Source organism: Hippopotamus amphibius, chromosome 3 (genome assembly GCF_030028045.1).
Source record: "Hippopotamus amphibius kiboko isolate mHipAmp2 chromosome 3, mHipAmp2.hap2, whole genome shotgun sequence".
NCBI lineage: Eukaryota > Metazoa > Chordata > Mammalia > Artiodactyla > Hippopotamidae > Hippopotamus > Hippopotamus amphibius.
The window spans coordinates 62680992-62701468 of NC_080188.1; the positions used below are offsets into that span (position 1 = coordinate 62680992).

Below are 20477 nucleotides of genomic sequence, written 5' to 3' on the forward strand. Positions count from 1 at the left end.
TTAATCGTGTAAAGACTGTATCCAGCTTTTTGTACTTAAAACTTTTGTTTTTAAGAAATGCGGATTTAAAGGCCCCATTTCGGACGTAAAGGTGAGCACAGCTGTGAACTGTTGAACTAGAGGATCATGATCTCCAGATTGGCTGGAGTGCATAATGAGAGAGCCTGAATTTTTTTTAAAGAACTTTTATTGAGATATAATTGACATACAATAAACTACATATATTAAAAAAAACTTCATTAGTAATGCATGCAATTTTAGAATAGGGGGACTTCCCTGGTGGTGCAGTGGTTAAGAATCCACCTGCCAATGCAGGGGACATGGGTTCAATCCCTGGGTCGGGAAGATCCCACATGCCATGGAGCAACTAAGCCTGTGCACTACGACTACTGAGCCTGCACTCTAGAGCCCGCAAGCCACAACTATTGAGCCCGTGTGCCACAACTACTGAAGCTCGCACGCCTAGGGCTCGTGCTCCACAACAAGAGAAGCCACCACAATGAGAAGCCTGCATACCACAACAAAGAGTAGCCCCCTGCTCTTTGCAACTAGAGAAAGCCCATGCGCAGCAGCAAAGACCCGACAGAGCCAATAAATAAATAAATTGATTAAAAAAAAGTTTAGAGTAGCAAGGTAAAATAAAGTTAATTTTACCTATTCACTGCAATTTTAAGGTAGAGAAGACTGTCTCAGAAAAATTAAATAACTTATTAAGGATTGGTTACAAAAATAAGTGTTGGTTACACAGCAAATTAGTTTTAAATACCAAGTTTTCTGGCTTCCAATTTTGTGTTCTGTGTACCATACCATTTATCCTTTTTGTTGTTCATGGCAATAATGTCTGTTCACTACTGTCAAAATTATTTGACTAAAGAAAACACACGCACACACACCAAGAAGTCAAGGGTACAGGCATCGTGTGTTGATATTATATAAACAATATCTTCATTTTCATATGGCTTTTTCAAATTCCCTGACATTGGAGTGTACATTGATGAGTCTGCTAGAGGACTCTTTCAAAGCCATTGATTGCATTTTTAACAATTCTTGTGGAGAAAAGTTTATTTTCACATGTATGCATTCTTCAGTTTATTATGAGAAGCTACATTTAATTGTAATATATATTTTGGTAAGGAGTTTTCATATTGTGTAGTTTAAGTTTGTTGATGTTACTAACTCTATATCAAGCTTTCAAACTTTTTTAAACAAAATAAGTAAAACAAATACGAGCTGAACTGCTCTGGAAGAGAGTGGGAGAGGATCTCCAGATGGTTTCCCACCACAATCAGTTCTGAGAACCACAAATCACTTGCCTGGAACATATAGAAGTCAGTTTAATCCGTATAGCTCTACTGTCTTTCTTACAGGTTGTGGAATAGTATTACACCCATGCAACATGGGCAGGCTATTTTTATTTACAGACTTGCTCTATGATTAAATGGCATTTTCTATTTTTTTCTTACCATTACTATTGAAACAGATTCCAGGAATACCTTTGTTCATTCGTATATTCATCGCTCTTTTAACAGATATTTATCAAATGCTTGTAATGTAAGCTATATTATTGAAACTCTTTTGTGTGATTTCCTAAAAAGGAATTTAGAGCCTAATAGTGAATAATGGCTACTACCTATACAAAAAGCTACACTCTGAGGTGAGAGACGACAAAAGGCCCAACTGTGGTAAAAATAAGATTCTGTGGAATCTTAGAAGTCTGTTGTACACACTCAGATCCCCGCTTCATGGCTGATGCTCTCCTTCCAGGGAGGGCACAGAGCTGAGCCTCTCTCCAGCACTTGCCCTAGACAGAAGGGTGCTGCTCCACTCCCTTTCTGGAAGAGCCTGTACCCACTGACTGGTCATTGCAGAACTAGAAAGGTCTGAGTGCCTAGCCTCCATTGGGGTTAACTCTGAAGAGTTATTGTACCTACAGACTGGCCCATGGGATCACGTGAGCTGCTGTCATAGTTGCATTGCACTTTCACCTCTCCCTCTGTCCATTCCCTCGTCTCACTCCCTTGCAGATACTTTTTATAAGAGCACTTTAAGTAATCCTCCTGCAGACCAGAAAATCTCCATCTCAGAGTTGTTTCCTGGGGAACCTGACCCCAAACTGAGAAAATAGATTAGAAAAATTTGCATGGGACCGATAGCATCTTAACTTGAAAATTAACTAGCTTGAGATTTGTAAAGCTATGGAGTGGAGAATATTTCAGGTGGTTGAAGTGCTCTAGCTGACCTTTCTATTGGAATAAATCACATGGACACTGACAAAAATTGATTAATTTACCACAGTGCATGGAACACATAGAATAGTTGAGACTGGAAAAAGACAGAGGAAAGGAATTAATTCCGTAGGTAAATGAAAGATCTTAAAGAATTTGGGGGCATAGGGATGACAAAATCAGAACTGAGTTTTAGAAAGAATAACTTAGACCTTTTGTTTAAAGAAAAAAAAATGAGAAAAATATTACACTCAAAATATGTGACCACATATAAAACCACCGACATTTTCTATATATTCTATGCAAGTAAGCCTAATGAGATTTGATAGATTCTTAAATCAAATACTTCCACATTGGTTTAATTGATCAATTTCTGCTAAATCCTTTGTAACAGCTATTTTCAATACCTAATGTGGGGAAATAGAGTATATCAACATTTGTGGCAATATCTCAAATCTTGTAGTATGTTTTCTCCACTGGATACATGTTGATACATATTATATCTAAAAATGATATCTTGATACATGTTGATATCTAAAAGGATATTCTTTGAATGGAAAAAATGTTGAAATTACTCTAATTCTTGTATGGTAATATATTCATTCAACAAATATTTATTGAATACTACCATATGCTGTACTATGAGATCACAGAACAAGAAAGAAAAATAGAAATAGCAAAAATAATTACAAGTGTGACCAGTTTTACAAAAGGGGAAACACCAACTGTTCTGGAAATATTTGACTGGAAGACCTACTTAGGCTTAAGAGTGGCAGATAAGTAGAAATATTTAAGGTGAATAGTCATTATCCAGAAAAGGAAAGGGAAGAGTATTGCAGGGATAAGGAAAGAAGAATGTTTGGTGCAAGAGCAATAGACTGTTAGCATACTTGGAGAAAAAAAGAGTTTGGCATATTTAAGCATCTGAAGTAAGACTAGGATGGCTGGAATAGAGACAGAATAGGAACATGGTTCTTCATTAACTAAAAGAGATAGAAAAGGGGAAGATTATGAAGGGTTTTTAAACCACATTAAAGTTCCTAAACTTTATTTGATGCGTCATGTTAAGCTACTGGGGTATTTTAAATAGAAGGTTGACAAAACCAGATTATTTAGTGGCTATCAAGTGGAGAATCCATTCTGCAGCTGCCATTGGGTCAGGACAGAATACATGAGACAACATCAATTGAGAAGCTGTAGCTTCAGTTCAGAGGAAGACTGAGCAATGGTATGCATCATAGAAACAGGTAGAAGTAAATGTCTTTGAGTAGGTGATTGAAATAAGATTTGGTGATTTAACATGAACATATGGGGAGGAAGAAGAAGATGGTGTCTAGCTTGCTGGCTTGAACAAAAATAACTAATAAATTGGAATTGTTTGTTGTTGTTGGAGATGTTTTTTAATTTTTTTTTTGTTTTTGAAGTATAGTTGATTTACAATATTATACTTGTTTAAGGTATACAACATAATGATATACTTTTATAGATTATACTCCATTTAAAGCTATTACAAAATAATGGCTATATTTCCCTGTGCTGGGTAATATATAGTTGTGGCTTATGTATTTTATACATAATAGTTTGTATCTCTTAATCCCAAACCCTTATCTTTCCCCTCCCACCTTCCTTTTCCCCACTGATAGCCAATAGTTTGTTTTCTGTATCTGTGAATCTGTTTCTGTTTTATTATATATATTTCTTTGTTTAATTTTTTAGATTACACATATAAGTGATAACACATAGTATTTCTCTTTCTCTGTCTGATGTATTTTACTAAGCATAATACTCTGTAGATCCATCCACATTGTTGCATACAACAGAATTTCATTCTTTGTCATGGCTGAGTAATATTCCATTGTATACATATATACCACATTTTCTTTATCCATTGATCTGTTGAGGGACACTTAGGTTGTTTCCATATCTTGGCTATTGTAAATAATGTTTTTATTAACAATGAGGTTCCTGTATCATTCTGAATTATTGTTTCTTTTCCTTGCATATATGCCCAGGAGTAGATTTGCTGGATCACATGTTAGTTCTGCTTTTAGTTTTTGAGGACTCTGTATAATGTTCTTCATAGTGGCTGCACTAATGTACATTCCCACCAACAATGCACAGTGGTTTCTGTTCATCCTCACCAACATTTGTTAATTATAGACTTTTTTTTTTTTTTTAAACCTCAAAATAACCCTATTAGGGAGGTCTTTATTATGCCTATTTTTATTTATTTTTATTTATTTATTTATTTATTTATTTATTTTTTTTGGGGGGGTACACCAGGTTCAATCATCCGTTTTTATACACATATCCCCATCTTCCCTCCCTTCCTTGACGCCCCCCCCAAGCCCCCCCCACCCTCCCCGCCCCAGTCCTCAAAGGCATCTTCCATCCTCGAGTTGGACTCCCTTTGTTATACAATAACTTCCCACTGACTATTTTACAGTTGGTAGTATATATATGTCTGTGTTACTCTCTCGCTTCATCTCAGTTTCCCCTTCACCCCCCGCCCCCTCCCATACCTCGAGTTTATTGCAGCACTATTTACAATTATAGACTTTTTGATGATAGCCATCCTGACAGGTGTGAGGTGATTTTACACTGTGGTTTTGATTTCCATTTTTCTGATAATTAACAATGTTGAGCATCTTTCAAGTGCCTGTTAGTCATATGTATGTTTTATTCAAAATATGTGTATTCAGATCTCCTGCCCATTTTTAAAATTTGGTTGTTTGTTTTTTTTGTGTGTGTGTGTGTTTTCATTTTAATTTTTTTTACCTCTTTATTGGAATATAATTGCTTTACACACTTCTACCACTTTTTGAGAGTCAATCAGCTGTATTTATACACATATCCCCACATCCCCTTCCTCCCGCGACTCCCTCCCACCCTTCCCGTCCTGGCCCTCTAAGGCATCATCCATCATCAAGTTGATCTCCCTTTGTTATACAGCAACTTCCCACTGGCTATTTTATAGTTGGTAGTATATATATGTCTATGCTACTCTCTCACTTTGTCCCAGTTTCCCCTTCATCCCCCGCCCCCTCCAACCTCATGTCTTCCAGTCCATTCTCTGCATCTGCATCCTATTCTTGTCTTGTCACTGGGTTCATTAGTACCTTTTTTTTTTTTTTTCTAGATTTCGTATATATGAGTTAATATACAATATTTCTTTTTCTCTTTCTGGCTTACTTCACTCTGTATGACAGACCCTAGGTCTATCCACCTCATTACATACAGCTCCATTTCATTCCTTTTATAGCTGAGTAATACTCCACTGTATATATATGCCACATCTTCTTTATCCATTCGTTTGTTGAGGGGCATTTAGGTTGCTTCCATGTCCTGGCTATTGTAACTAGTGCTGCAATAAACATTACGGTACATGTTTCTTTTTGGATTATGGTTTTCTTTGGGTATATGCCTAGGAGTGGGATTACTGGATCATATGGTAGTTCTAGTTTTAGTTTTTTAAGGAATCTCCAAAGTGTTTTCCATACTGGCTTTACAAACTTACATTCCCAACAACAGTGCAGGAGAGTTCCCATTTCTCCACACCCTCTCCAACATTTATTGTTTCTAGATTTTGTGATGATGGCCATTCTGACCAGTGTGAGGTGATACCTCATTGTGGCTTTGACTTGCATTTCTCTAATGCTTAGTGATGTTGAGCATCTTTTCATGTGCTTGTTGGCCATCTGGATGTCTTCTTAGGAGAAATGTCTATTTAGGTCTCCCGCCCATTTGTGGATTGGGTTATTTGCTTTTTTTGTATTAAGCTGCATGAGCTGCTTGTATATTTTGGAGATTAATCCTTTGTCCATTGCTTCGTTGGCAAGTATTTTCTCCCATTCTGAGTGTTGTCTTCTAGTCTTGTTTATGGTTTCTTTCACTGTGCAAAAGCTTTTAAGTTTCATGAGGTCCCATTTGTTTATTCTTGATTTATTTCCATGATTCTAGGAGGTGGGTCCAAAAGGATCTTGCTTTGATGGATGTCATAGAGTGTTCTGCCTATGTTTTCCCCTAGGAGTTTTATAGTGTCTGGCCTTACATGTAGCTCTTTAATCCATTTGGAGTTTCTTTTTGTGTATGGTGTCAGGAAGTGTTCTAATTTCATTCTTTTACATGTAGCTGTCCAATTTTCCCAGCACCACTTATTGAAAAGGCTGTCTTTTTTCCATTGTATATTCTTGCTTCCTTTGTTAAAGATAAGATGCCTATATGTGTTTGGGCTTACCTCTGAGTTCTCTATTTTATTCCATCGATCTTCCTTTCTATTTTTGTGCCAGTACCATACTGTCTTGATCACTGTGGCCTTGTAGTATAGTTTGAAGTCAGGAAGCCTGATTCCACCAACTCCATCTTTCCTTCTCAAGGTTGCTTTGGCTATTCAGGGTCTTTTACATTTCCATACAAATCATAAGATTTCTTGTTCTAGTTCTGTGAAAAATGCCATTGGTAATTTGATAGAGATTGTGTTGAATCTGTAAATTGCTTTGGGTAGTACAGTCATTTTCACAATGTTGATTCTTCCAATCCAAGAACATGGTATGTCCCTCCATCTGTTTGTGTCATCTTTGATTACTTTCATCAGTGTCTTAAAGTTTTCTGTATACAGATCTTTTGCCTCCTTAGGCAGATTTATTCCTAGATATTCTATTCTTTTTTTTGCAATGGTAAATGGAGAGTTTCCTTAATTTCTCTTTCTGCTCTTCCGTTGTTAGTGTATAGGAATACAAGAGATGTCTGTGCATTAATTTTGTATCCTGCTACTTTAGTAAATTCATCAATTAGTGCTAGCAGTTTTCTGGTAGAGTCTTTTGGGTTTTGTATGTATAATATCATGTCATCTGCAAAGAGTGACAATTTTACTTCTTCTTTTCCAATTTGGGTTCCTTTTATTTCATTTTCTTTGCTGATTGCTGTGGCTAAAACTTCCAAAACTATGTTGGATAATAATGGTGAGAGTGGACACCCTTGTCTTATTCCTGTCCTTAAAGGTAATGCTTTCAGTTTTTCACCATTTAGAACGATGTTGGCTTTTGGTTTCTCATATATGGCTTTTATTATGTTGAGGTAATTTCCTTCTGTGCCCATTTTCTGGAGAGCTTTTATCATAAATGGATGTTGAATTTTGTCAAAAGCTTTTTCCACATCTATTGAGATTATCGTATGGTTTGTATCCTTCAATTTGTTGATATGATGTATCACATTGATTGATTTGCATATATTGAAGAATCCTTGCATCTCAGGGATAAACCCCACTTGATCATGGTGTATGATCTTTTTAATGTGCTGTTGGATTCTGTTAGGTAGTATTTTGTTAAGGATCTTTGCATCTCTATTCATCAGTGATATTGGTCTGTAACTTTCTTTTTTTGTGACATCTTTGCTTGGTTTTGGTATCAGGGTGGTGGTAGCCTCGTAGAATGAGTTTGGGAGTGTTCCTCCTTCTGCTCTATTTTGGAAGAGTTTGAGAAGGATAGGTATTAGCTCTTCTCTAAATGTTTGGTAGAATTCACCTGGGAATCCATCTGGCCCTGGGCTTTTTTTGTTGGGATATTTTTAATCACTGCCTCAATTTCCATACTTGTGATTGGTCTGTTCATATTTTCTATTTCTTCCTGGTTCAGTCTTGGAAGATTGTATTTTTCTAAGAATTTATCCATTTCTTCTAGGTTATTCAATTTATTGGCATATAGTTGCTTGTAGTAGTGTCTCATGATCTTTTGTATTTCTGCGGTGGCATTTGTTACTTCTCCTTTTTCATTTCTAATTCTGTTGATTTGCATCTTCTCCCTTTTTTTCTTGATGAGTCTGGCTAATGGTTTATCAATTTTGTTTATCTTCTCAAGGAACCAGCTTTTAGTTTCATTAAGTTTTGCTATTGTTTCCTTCCTGTCTTTTTCATTTATTTCTGATCTGATCTTTATGATTTCTTTCCTTCTGCTCACTTGGGGGTTTCTTTGTTCTTCTTTCTCTAATTGTTTTAGGTGTAAGGTTAGGTTGTTTATTTGATATTTTTCTTGTTTCTTAAGGTAGGACTGTATTGCTCTACACTTCCCTCTTAGAACTGCTTTTGCTGCGTCCCAAAGGTTATGGGTTGTTGTGTTTTCATTGTCATTTGTTTCTAGATATTTTTTGATTTCCTCTTTGATTTCTTTAATAATTTCTTGGTTGTTTAATAGTGAATTCTTTAGCCTCCATGTGATTGTATTTTGTGCAGTTTTTTTCCTTTAATTGATATCTAGTCTCATGGCGTTGTGGTCAGAGAAGATACTTGGTATGATTTCAGTATTCTTGAATTTACCAAGGCTTGATTTGTGACCCAAGATGTGATCTATCCTGGAAAATGTTCCATGTGCTCTTGAGAAGAAAGTGTATTCTGTCATTTTTGGATGGAATGCCCTAGAGATATCAATTAAGTCAAGATGGTCTGATGTGTCATTTAAAGCTTGTGTGTCCTTATTTATTTTCTGTTTGGATGATCTGTCCATTGATGTAAGTGGGCTGTTCAAGTCTCCTACTATTATTGTGTTACTGTCCATTTCCCCTTTTATGGCTCTTAGCATTTGCCTTGTGTATTGAAGTGCTCCTATGTTGGGTGCATAGATATTTACCATTGTGATGTGTTCTTCTTGGATGGATCCCTTGATCATTATGTAGTGTCCTTCCTTGTCTCTTGTAATAGTCTTTAAAATCTAATTTGTCTGATGTGAGTATTGCTACTCCAGCTTTCTTTTGACTTCCATTTGCATGGAATGTCTTTTTCCATCCCTTTACTTTCAGTCTATAAGCATCCCTTGGTCTGAATTGGGCTTCTTGTAGGCAGCATATAGAAGGGTCTTGTTTTTGTATCCATTCAGCCAGTCTGTGTCTTTTGGTTGGAGCATTTAATCCATTTACATTTAAGGTGATTATTGACATGTGTGTTCCAATTACCATTTTCTTAATTGTTTTGGGTTTGTTTTTGTAGGTGTTTTCCTTTTCTTGTGTTTCCTACTTAGAAAAGTTCCTTTAGCAGTTGTTGTAAGGCTGGTTTGGTGGTGCTGAATTCTCTTAACTTTTGCTTGTCTGGAAAGCTTTTGATTTCTCTGTCGAATCTGAATGAGATTCTTGCTGTGTAGCATATTCTTGGCTGTAGGTTTTTCTCTTTCAGGACTTTCAGTATATCCTGCCATTCCCTTCTGGCCTGCAGAGTTTCTGCAGAAAGGTCACCTGTTATTCTTATGGGTTTTCCCTTATATGTTATTTGTTGCTTTTCTCTTGCTGCTTTTAATATTTTTTCTTTGTGTTTAATTGTCATTAGTTTGATTAATATGTGCCTTGGTGTATTTCTCCTTGGGTTTATTCTGTATGGGACTCTCTCTGCTTCTTGGACTTGGTTAATTATTTCCTTTCCTATGCTGGGGAAGTTTTCCACTATTACCTCTTCAAATATTTTCTCAGATCCTTTCTTGTTTTCTTCTTCTTCTGGGATGCCTATGATTCGAATGTTGGTGCACTTAATGGTATCACTGAGGTCTCTGAGACTGTCTTCTATTCTTTTTTATTCTTTTTTCTTTTTCCTGCTCTGTGGCAGTTATTTCCCCCATTCTATCTTCCAACTCACTTATTCATTCTTCTGCCTCAGTTATTCTGCTGTTTATACCATCTAGAGTATTTTTAATTTCTGTTATTTTGTTGTCTATTGCTGTTTGTTTGTTCTTTATTTCTTCTGAGTCCTTATTAACTGTTTCTTGTATTTTCTGTATTTTGTTATCGAGATTTTGTATCATTTTTACTATCATTACGCTGAATTCTTTTTCAGGCATTTTTCCTCATTCCTCTTCATTTATTTGGTCTTGTGGGTTTTTTTCTGCTCCTTTGCCTGCATGGTTTTTCTTTGTTTTCTCATCGTAGTCCAAACTTCAGAGGCTGCTTGTCCTGGCAATAAAGGGGTTTAAAGCAGATTGTCCAAGACTAATGGCAGAGTGTTGAATCTAAGTCCAGGTACCACAGTTTCCTGTTCACCAGGACGAAGGACAGTTCAGTTTTGAGAAGCACCACAGATGGCCTGATGACGTGTTGGCCAAATCTGAGTGACGTTTCCTCACAGTTGACGTCTCTCTGAATACTGTTACCTCCTTGGAGCGCTCAACAGCAGGGTGCACGAAGCTTTTACAGAGGGTCTCAGCAGGCAGGCAGTCCTGGGATACCTTTACAGCCTGTTCTCAATTGATTTCCCATCTTTGCTGAGCTTCAAAGTCCGAGTTCATGGCAGCTGGGAAGTGAAAGTTAGTAGGAGGGAGCGCGGGGCAGGAACAGCACCTGGGCGTGTGCCCACAGGGGTGGCTGTCTGAGGGACCCAGGAGCAGAGGGCAAAAAGTCCCGAACTTGTTTGTTTTTTTGATATTGAGTTGTATGAGCTGTTTATGTATTTTGAATATTAACTCCTTGTAGCAGTCATATCATTTGCAAATATTTTCTGCCATTCAGCAGGTTGTCTGTATTTTCAGTGGTTTCCTTTGCTGTGCAAATGCTTTTAAGTTTAATTAGGTCCCACTTGTTCATTTTTGCTTTTATTTACTTTCTCTCAGTAAATCCAAAAAAAAAAGTATCCCTAAGATTTGTGTCAGAGTGTTCTGCCTATGTTTTCTTCTAGGAATTTTATGGTTTCAAATGTTACATTTAGGCCTTTAATTCATTTTGAATCTCTTTTTGTATATAGTGTGAAGAATGTTCTATGTTCATTCTTCTACATACAGCTGTCCAGTTTTGCTAGCACCACTTACTGAAGAGATTGTCTTTTCTCCATATATTGTCTTTTGTCTTGTATATTCTTGCCTCTGCTGACATAGAGTAATTGTCCAGGTGCATGGGCTTATTTCTGGGCCCTGTTCCATTGGTCTATGTGCCTATTTTTGTGCCAGTGCCATAATATTTTGATTACTGTAGCTTTATAGTATAGTCTGAATCCAGGGAGAATAATACCTCCAGCATTGTTCTTTTCCCTCAAGATTGCTTTGGCAATTTGGGGTCTTTAGTGGTTCCATCAGATTCTAAGATTATTTGTTATACTTTTGTGAAAAATGTCATGGGTACTTTGGTAAGTATTGCATTAACTCTGTAGATTGTATGGGGTAGTATGGCCATTTTAGCAATATTAATTATTCCAATCCAATGACACAGGGTATCTTATCATTTTTTATATATTTTCAAATTCCTTCATCAATGTTTTATCATTTTCAGAGTATCGGTCTTTCACTTCCTTAGTTAAACTTATTCCTAGCTATTTTATTCCCTTTGATGCAATTTTAAACAAGATTTTTTTCTTTCTCTTTCAGATAGTTCACTACTAATATATGGAAAAGCAACAGATTTCTGGATATTAATTTTTTATCTGACAGCATTACTGAATTCATTTATTCTAATAGTTTTTTGGCCCCTATTTTATTTGTTTTCTCTCTGATCTTTATTATTTCCTTCCTTCTGCTGACTTGTTCTTCTTTTTCTAATTCCTTTAGATGGTATGTTAAGTTGTTTGAGTTTTTGTTTTTGTTTTGTTTTTGTTTTTGAGGAAGGCCTATATTGCTGTAAACTTCCCTCTTAGAACTGCTTTTGCTGCATCCCACAGTTTTTGGAAAGCTGTGTTTCCATTTTCATTTGTCCTGTGGTGATTTCCTATTTGATTTCTTTGTTAACCCATTGCTTTTTCAGTAGCATACTATTTAGTTTCCATGTGATTGTGCTTTTCCCATTTTTCTTTCTGTAATTGATTTCTGGTTTCATAGCATACGGCTGGAAAAAATGCTTGATATAGTTTCTGTCCTCTTAAATTTGTTGAGACTTGTTTTCTAGCATAGCATGCGATCTATCCTGGAGAACATTCCGTGTGCACTTGAAGAGAATGTAAATTTTCTGGGTTTGAATGATATGTCCTTTAGATATCTATTAAGTCCAATAGGTATATTGTGTCATTCAAGACCACCGTTGCCTTACTGATATTTTATCTGTATGAGTTGTCCATTGATATCAGTGCAGTGTTAAAGTTCCCTATTATTATTGCATTATTGTCAATTTCTTCGTTATGTCTGTTAATAATTGCTTTATATACTTAGGTGCTCCTGTATTGGGTGCACACATGTTAAAAATTATTGGGTGCACATATGCACATATGCGCAAAGTGTAATATCCTCTCCTTGTATTTATTCCTTTATCATTGTATAATGTCCTTCTTTGTCTTTTGTTATAGACTTTACTTTAAAGTCTGTTTTGTCTGATATGAGTATTGCTACCCCTGCTTTTTTGTCATTTCCACCTACATAAAGTATCTTTTTCCATCCCCTCACATTCAGTCTCTGTGTGTCTTTAGCTCTGAAGTGAGTCTCTTTTACACAGCACATAGTTGACTCTTGTTTTTTAATCCAATCATCTACCCTGTGTCTTCTGATTAGAATATGTAGTTCATTGATATTTAAAGTAATTATTAATAGATATATACTTATTGCCATTTTATTACTTATTTTCCAGTTGTTTTTGTAGTTCTTCCATGTGATTTTCTTCTTTTTGTTTCTTTACTTGTGGAAATATGATTTTCTTTAGTTGTATTCTTATGTTCTTTTCTTTCTAGTTTTTGTGTATCTATTGTAGATATTTGATTTGTGGTTACCATGAGATTTGTTGACCTATACCTATTTGTTTTAAAGTGGTAGTCATTTAAATTCAAACATTTTCTAAAAACTCTGTATTTTTTACTCCCTGCCCCCAATTTTGTGTTTTTGATGTTATATTCTACATCTTCTTGTTTATCCCTTTACTGTTTACTATAGTTATAGATGCTTTTACAATTTTTTTGTCTTTCAGTCTCTGTACTAGCTTATTTAAGTGGTTGCTCCTCAGCCCTTGCTATATATTTGCCTTTCCTAGTGGCATTTTTCCTTTCCTATAGATTCTTACTTTTTGTTAAAGCCTTTTAATTTCCACTTAGAGAATATCCTTTAGTATTTCCTTTAGGGTAGCTTTAGTATTAATGAACTCTTTCAGTTTTTGCTTGTCTGAGAAATTCTTTATCTCTCTTTCTATTCTAAATGATAATCTTGCTGGTTAGAGTATCCTAGGTTGCAGGCTTTTTCCTTTCAGCACTTTAAATACATCATGCCACTCCCTTCTAGCCTGCAACATTTCTGTAGAAAAATCAGCTAATAGCGTTATGGGGGTTCCTTTGTATATGACTCTTTGTTTTTCTCTTGCTGTATTTGGAATTCTGTCTTTAAATTTTGCTATTTTAATTATGATATGTCTTGGTGCGGATCTATTTGAGTACATCTTATTTGAGACTCTCTGTGCTTCCTGTACCTGGATATCTGTTTCTTTCTTCAGGTTTGTGAAGTTTTCAGCCATAATTTCATCAAATACATTTTCAACCCCCTTCTCTTTCTCTTCTCCTTCTGGGATGCCTATAATGCAAATGTTGGTGTACTAGATGTTATCTCAGAGATTTCTTAAGCTATTCTCATTTTTAATTTGTTTTTCTTTTTGCTGTTCTAAGTGATTTCCATTATTCTATCTTCCAGATTACTTATGCTTTCTTCTGTATCACTTAGTCTTCTATTCATTCCTTTTAGTGTGTTTTTCACTTCAGTTATTTTATTCTTCTGTTCTGATTGGTTCTTTTTATTTTTTTTTAGTTCCTTGTTAAGATTCTGTGTTCTTCTAGTCTTTTTCCTAATTCATTTAGCAATCTTATTACTAATGCTTTAAATTCCTTATCTGGTAAATTGTTTATTTCTGTTTTATTATGTATTTTGTGATGAGTTTTCTCTTGCTTTTTTAATTGAGACCAATTCCTCTGTCTTTCATTTGCTTAACTTTCTCTGTCTCTATGAATTTAGGTGAAACAGTTATCTGTTGCCATCTTCAATGGGTGTCCTTATATGGGAGCATCCCTGTATAGTCTGTGTGTGTCCAGCGCCTTTGGTGGGAAGGCTAGATTTGACATGCACACAAGTCACATTTTTCCTTATGGTGTGCTGGCAGCTGTCAACTTGGGGCTCAAGATGAAGGGGCTAGGGCCAAAGCCAGGTGTGAAGCAGGGCTTCCCCTTTGCTCAGTGGCTATCACCTACCTGTTGGGGTTGGGGTCATATCCAAAGTTGCTGGAGAAGAATCCCTGAAGTTTGGGTGCAAGGTGGCTCCATTCCCTTTAAGCATATGCTCTTCCCTCTCTGCTCCAGCACCCCTGCCCCAGAGGAGAGCTGCACTGGAGTAATAGGGGCCCATGGGCTCTCAGCTCATGATGGGGTGTGGGCTGCAGAGGGTTGGCTGTAGACAGAGGTCCAGGCTGCCTCTGATGTGCCACCTGTGTAAGTGCCAGCAGTGACTGCCCACTCCCTGCCCAGATGCTGCTTCAGGTCTGAGTCACCTGTGTTCCAAGGCCTAGCTCTTTCCTCAGTCTTGGCAGCCCTAGATCCAGTGCAGAGCTGTGACATGAAATAAGGAAGGCTGGAACATTTGATAGGCTCAGGCTGGGGCAAGAGCTAGGTCAGTCTCAGGAAACTGGACAGCCACTAGTGCAGTCTCTCTCTGCTCTCTCCACACTGCCTCAGGAGCAAGCCAAAGGGTGCACACTGTTCATGAGCTGGAGTTCAGGCTTTGCACAGGCCTCCTGTTAGTCTCAGCAGCCCTCCAACCAGCCAGGGCGGGGGGGCTTGTCGGCATTTTGTCATACCTCAGGCCTGAGGAGCTGAATATGTAACTTGAACTGCTCACGCCCCAGGGAGGACATCTGCCCATGTAATCTCCCCTTTCCTCTGAGTCTTCTCCCAGGGTCACAGGTCCTAACCTAATCATTTCTCTTCTCTTCCTACCCAATTACATGTGAAATCTTTCTTACAGCCTTGGTTGTATCGGAGTCCCTCTGCCTTTTTCCAGTTAGTTTTCAGTGAGAATAGCCCCACACATAAATTTAATTTTGATGTGTTCATGGGGGGAGGTGACTTCTGTGTCCTCTTACTCCTTTGTCTTGATTGAGCTCCCCTTGTTGATTTTTTTTTCTAAATTGCATACTGCTTTGCTTTTCATGTTAAGCATTACATACCATTTAAAATTATAAACCTGAAGGACAGAGAAAGAATTTAGGAAAATGTAATGTGACTTACCAGAAATAGTATTGACTTGAAATATGATAGCCTTTTGACAAAAAATGTGTGCAAATAAACTTTTTGCTGCAAGAGCTTTGAAAAATGTGTCCTTGGAATAGTCTTCTTGTGGACCCTTCAATGTATCCTCCAGCTTCAAGGCATTTGAATCATAAAGTGGGTAAAGTGGTGTCAATTTTAATTTAATTTAGTTCAACATACTGAACTGTTTTTTTTTTTTTTTTGAGCAATCACTATGATATGCATATGTTATATCGGATACGTGGCTTACATAGTCTAGAGGAAAATGTATGAGGCACAAAATGGAGGCTTCAATTCAGGTTCCTCAAATAACTTGTTGTCTGGGCCTCAGTTTCTTCTTCCCTGAGATGTAGATAGCATGACCAAAATGTTAGTAGCTTCCTATTTCCTGCTAAGTTTGCTTCAAGTTTCTATTGTGAATGAACATTTGTGTGCATATGTATATTTGTAAATATGTATGTATATATCTAAATGCACATATACACACATATAAATGTTATATGGCAACTCAAATTTTCCTAAACATTTTACACAAATTAGCTTTTGTGTTTTTATTCTTTTTTTATTTTTTGGCATATTGTATTCTAGTATTTATCTACAAATTATATTTCTTTTCTGGTAGATACTCTAGATACTCTAGATACTCTAAAATGTAGTATCTTCTTTCTCTTGGGGATTTTTCTCACTGAAATTAACTTATGAAACATGAGGGCATCAGGGCACACTGCTGAGTCTGGCATCTCCCAGTGTGTTCACAGCCTTGCTGGGCTTATGTTTATTTAACAGGGTGTCCTTAGTTACCAAGGATGTCTGCAGGTTGTAAGGAACCTAGGAATGTGTATAAGGAGATTAGACAAGTATCATAAATATTTGATGTTCCATATGACCTTCCAAAAGTAACTCTCAGTTACTTTGCTGTTTTAAACATAGGAATAAATCCTTCTGTCTCACAAAAAGAGTGAAACAAATACTTAGTAAATTTTTTTCTTCTTTTTCCAACTTATCCTATCCATAAGGGAACATCAAACTTCTGCCTTTAGAAACTGATTATCCAGTGGTAAATTACTCCCAACCTTTGATCTACTCTTTTTATTTTTCTTCTCTTCTGCTTTTTATATTTGATACCCACTGATATTTCTATACAGAGTGTGTAGGGTGAAATCCAAACCAATTTTACTTGGTATTTTTCAAAAGGTTTACTCTAGAGGCAATTATTACTGTCAATTTAATGGGCATTTAAAAATTATCTATATGTGTTATTCATGCTATCAATGTCCCATTAGCTTATTTTTTTTAGAATCAGCTGTATCAAGAGATTAAAAAAAAACCACAGCTATGCATGCACAAGGATAATGACTGCTCATTACCACCTGGCCAGCACACATTTTTTTACCAAGGCTCTGATTTCAATGTTGATCTGAGGATAGATGAAAAAAAAAAAAAAAAAAAGCTCAAAAACATGGGAATATTCTTAAGGAATCCAATATCAGAGAAGTTAAGTCTGAGTCAAATAAGCAGGGGCTTCAGTTAAAGGGTTTATTTTCTTGAAATACTGACCTCTCAAGCATCCTTTATATCTACATGAGGGAAGGTTTTATTGATTACACATGCTAACAGCTCATTAAGAATACAGCATAAAGAAGATAAATTATGAAGTCAAAAAGGTGAAAAAGATAAGTGGAGGCCACAATAAACTAAATGCAGGTTCCCTAATTTATGGGGTTTTTTACCGTGTGTAATGTGGATTACGTGGACTGAGTTGCTCAGTACCAGATATGAGCCAGAGAAAAGACACTGGCCCAGAGTGATCATATGAGTATTGATGGGAAACAATAATAATACAGTACCAGGCAGTCTAATGGTTAAAAGTTCATAATTTTCAGGAATATAGCATTTTTGCAATGTAGCAATCATATTGATACACAGTACCTTTCCTCTTTTTCCTGGAAATAAAGTACTAAGTCAGAAATGTAAGATTCTGATATTATTGGAGATGTTACTAAGGTAGATGTGTGATTTTGCAGACAAGAAAAGTGCTTATAAAAATATTTCTGAATACCAATAATTTGAACTGTGTGCAGTAATATAACCTATATTTGTCAAACTCCTACAGAATTTGCCATTTAGACATATTTATGATAATAAGATTCACTGTACTTACCCCAGGCTTTAAAATCTTAAGTGATAATTGGGTTCCTTGAGATATTAGTACTGAGTGAACATTCAGGATCAGATTCACTTACAAGAATAGGATAGTTTACCCATATCAAAGACACAGGCAATTAAGAGGCACAAAGGAGAGAGAGAATATTGGAAATTCTGCATGGCTCCCCGAGGCCTTTCTTCCCACATTGGACATACCTGCACATCCTATCTCCAAAAATGATTTTGTAGGCTTACCTCACACATTTACATTATGAAATATCTCCATGCCCTAGAAAGTGTAAAGCTTTAGGACATTTTCCAGGGAGCCATAAGCCATTAATCCATGTATTAATTTGGATGAAACTAATCTATTAACTCATAGATTCGGAGTTTGTTTACTACTCCAATTAACAACTGCTATTAATAATTCTTTAGGCCAGGACATCCTGCTAAGAGCTTTTATAGACAAGATTCTTCTTCCTAGTAAATGTTTCTAGTCTCTTTACCTGGAATTCCAGTTGACAAGGGCATTAGACTCACTTACCTCCTTTTTCTTTCTTCCCCTGGGCTGCTCCTTCCACCACACACACACAGAAATATCAGGAAAAGAGGGAATTGGTCCTAGACCAGCTGCTTTACCTCTTTTTCTCCCCAAATACTAATCAATGAAATATAATTGAGTCAAATTTACAAAAGCATTTTCCAAAGCCTGTAAATATTCAAGCATATAATAAAATTTTGAAACCCTTGTAAACTTTAGTTAAAAACAAAAAGCAAAAACAAAAACGAGGAGCATGCCTATAACTTCTAGTAGAATTAGAAACCTTCCAAAATTAAAGAATGAAATAATCGTGGAGATGATGGTGATAGTAATTAAGCTTTCATAATTTATCAAACACTCTTCTATAGTCTTTACTTGTATTATATTATAAAACGTAATAATCTTCTGGGGTAGATACTATTATTTTTGCCATTTAACAAATGTAGAAATTGAGGCATAGAGAAATTAAATGACTTAACCAGTAGATTCTGATGACTTTGATCAAATCCAGAAAGTCTGACTTCAAAATCCATGCTATTGACTTTTTAATCACATATGAGAAGAGCACAGATATTTCAAATTCAATATATTTTTATTAATAAAACTGGATAATAAAAGAGAAGCTATCTTATTAGAAAATAACAGTGGAGGATCAGTTTTGTTGATTATTACTGTTGCAAAAATGACATAGATTAAATATTGAAATTAATGAATAAGGAATAATTTATCTGAATGGCTGTTATGAACTCAGTGTCATGTGATGGACTGCAAGACACAGATGAAGTAGGAGATATAGCAGACAACATAATACCTGCCAGAAAAAGACTAGAAGTTGAGTTAGAGATTATGGCAAATGAGATATATTTAAGTATAAATATCACAGAGGTGGTAATTGAAGCAATTTACAAAGTGAGATAATTTGTCCAAATATACGTGATTATCAGGCCAAAATTCTAAGTTAGAAATACTTTAGTATAGAGTAACTCAGAATGTTATTTTCATTTGTAAAATCCTAAATAATGTGAAGGCTGATAAGCTAAACTGAGAAAACAATGGTAAACAAGAAAGAGAGAAGTATGACCTATATTGCCATCTGTTGGGGAAATGAACATCTGTCATGTTGAATGAAAGATGAAGGCTGGAAATTCCCAAGGAATCACAACAGCTAGAACTACTATTTAAGAGCAAAAACAGACTTCAAGACTAATTTAGATTTTTTAATTTGGAAGAGATATTTAAAGGAGGAAAAACAAACCTCCAATAAGTTAGAAACCATGGCTTTTAAGATTTCCAGACATAAATTTAGATCAAATTAGAATGGAATCGTGCTGGAGAAAGACTTGTTTCCAGAGTAGATTCTATGCTCTCTGGAAGTATCTTGTTTTTTTAATTAATGGATCCGTGCATGTCACAACATACATTGGCAAAAATCCTAGCCAGAAATTTAGTCTCAACTCAAACATGTCATTTTGAGGACCAGTTTGCCTCTTTGGGTCAAAATTTCCTTTTCTGTAGAGTGGATGGGATTGGATTAAATGATACTCAAACTTACTTTCAATTGTACTCCTATTAATGTTGTGCATGTATTAAAAATAGCCTGTTAATAATTGCATGCTTGAAAAAATATTTATTTTATAGATGAAAATTGTGTTCCTAGAACTTCCTGTTATTATTATCTTACATCTTCAAAAATCTTACATCAGTAGCATAGACATATATACACTACCAACTGTAAAATAGATAGCTAGTGGGAAGTTGCTGTGTAACAAAGGGAGATCAACTCGATGACTGGTGATGCCTTAGAGGGCCAGGACAGGGAGAGCGGGAGTCATGGGAGGGGATATGGGAATATATGTGTAAATACAGCTGATTCACTTTGGTGTACCTGAAAAGCTGGTACAAGAATGTAAAGCAATTATATTCCAATAAAGAGCTTAAAAAAAAAAATCTTACATCAGTATATTTTCTCTCCTTTAGGGTGGCGTTAGTGGGTTGACTGGAGAGCTGGAATTTGGAGAAAATGGAGGCAATCCCAATGTCCACTTTGAAATTCTTGGAACCAACTATGGAGAGGAGCTTGGCCGAGGTGTTCGCAAGGTAAGACCAGACACATTGATAAATCTGCTTTTTCCTATAGTAACATGGTTTTGTTTGATTGTTCTCCATGCAATACAATCACAGTATGCATTAACGTCTATACTGTCAGTTTGAGAGAGAAGATGGGGAAGAATTAGGCATTTAGATGACCTTACATACTTACCAGAAGTATTAAGCAATAAATTCCATTTATGCCTTAAAGGGAAAAAAGTAAAGCGATCATTGCCTAGGAAACTAGCTTAATCTTCCATTTATTATAATAATAATTTTAATAAAATAGTGAATTTAATATTTATACAATGCATAGCTG

General features: G+C 36.0%; 1 protein-coding gene across 2 annotated transcripts in view; it reads left to right on the forward strand.

The window, feature by feature from the left end:
* GRID2 (glutamate ionotropic receptor delta type subunit 2) overlaps window positions 1-20477 on the forward strand; it is a 1416273-nt gene that overhangs the window by 869009 nt on the left and 526787 nt on the right. For both annotated transcript variants that reach the window (XM_057728577.1, XM_057728578.1), the window contains one exon: window positions 20048-20167. In XM_057728577.1, the coding sequence (XP_057584560.1) occupies window positions 20048-20167 (120 nt within the window). The remainder of the gene's footprint in view (window positions 1-20047; window positions 20168-20477) is intronic.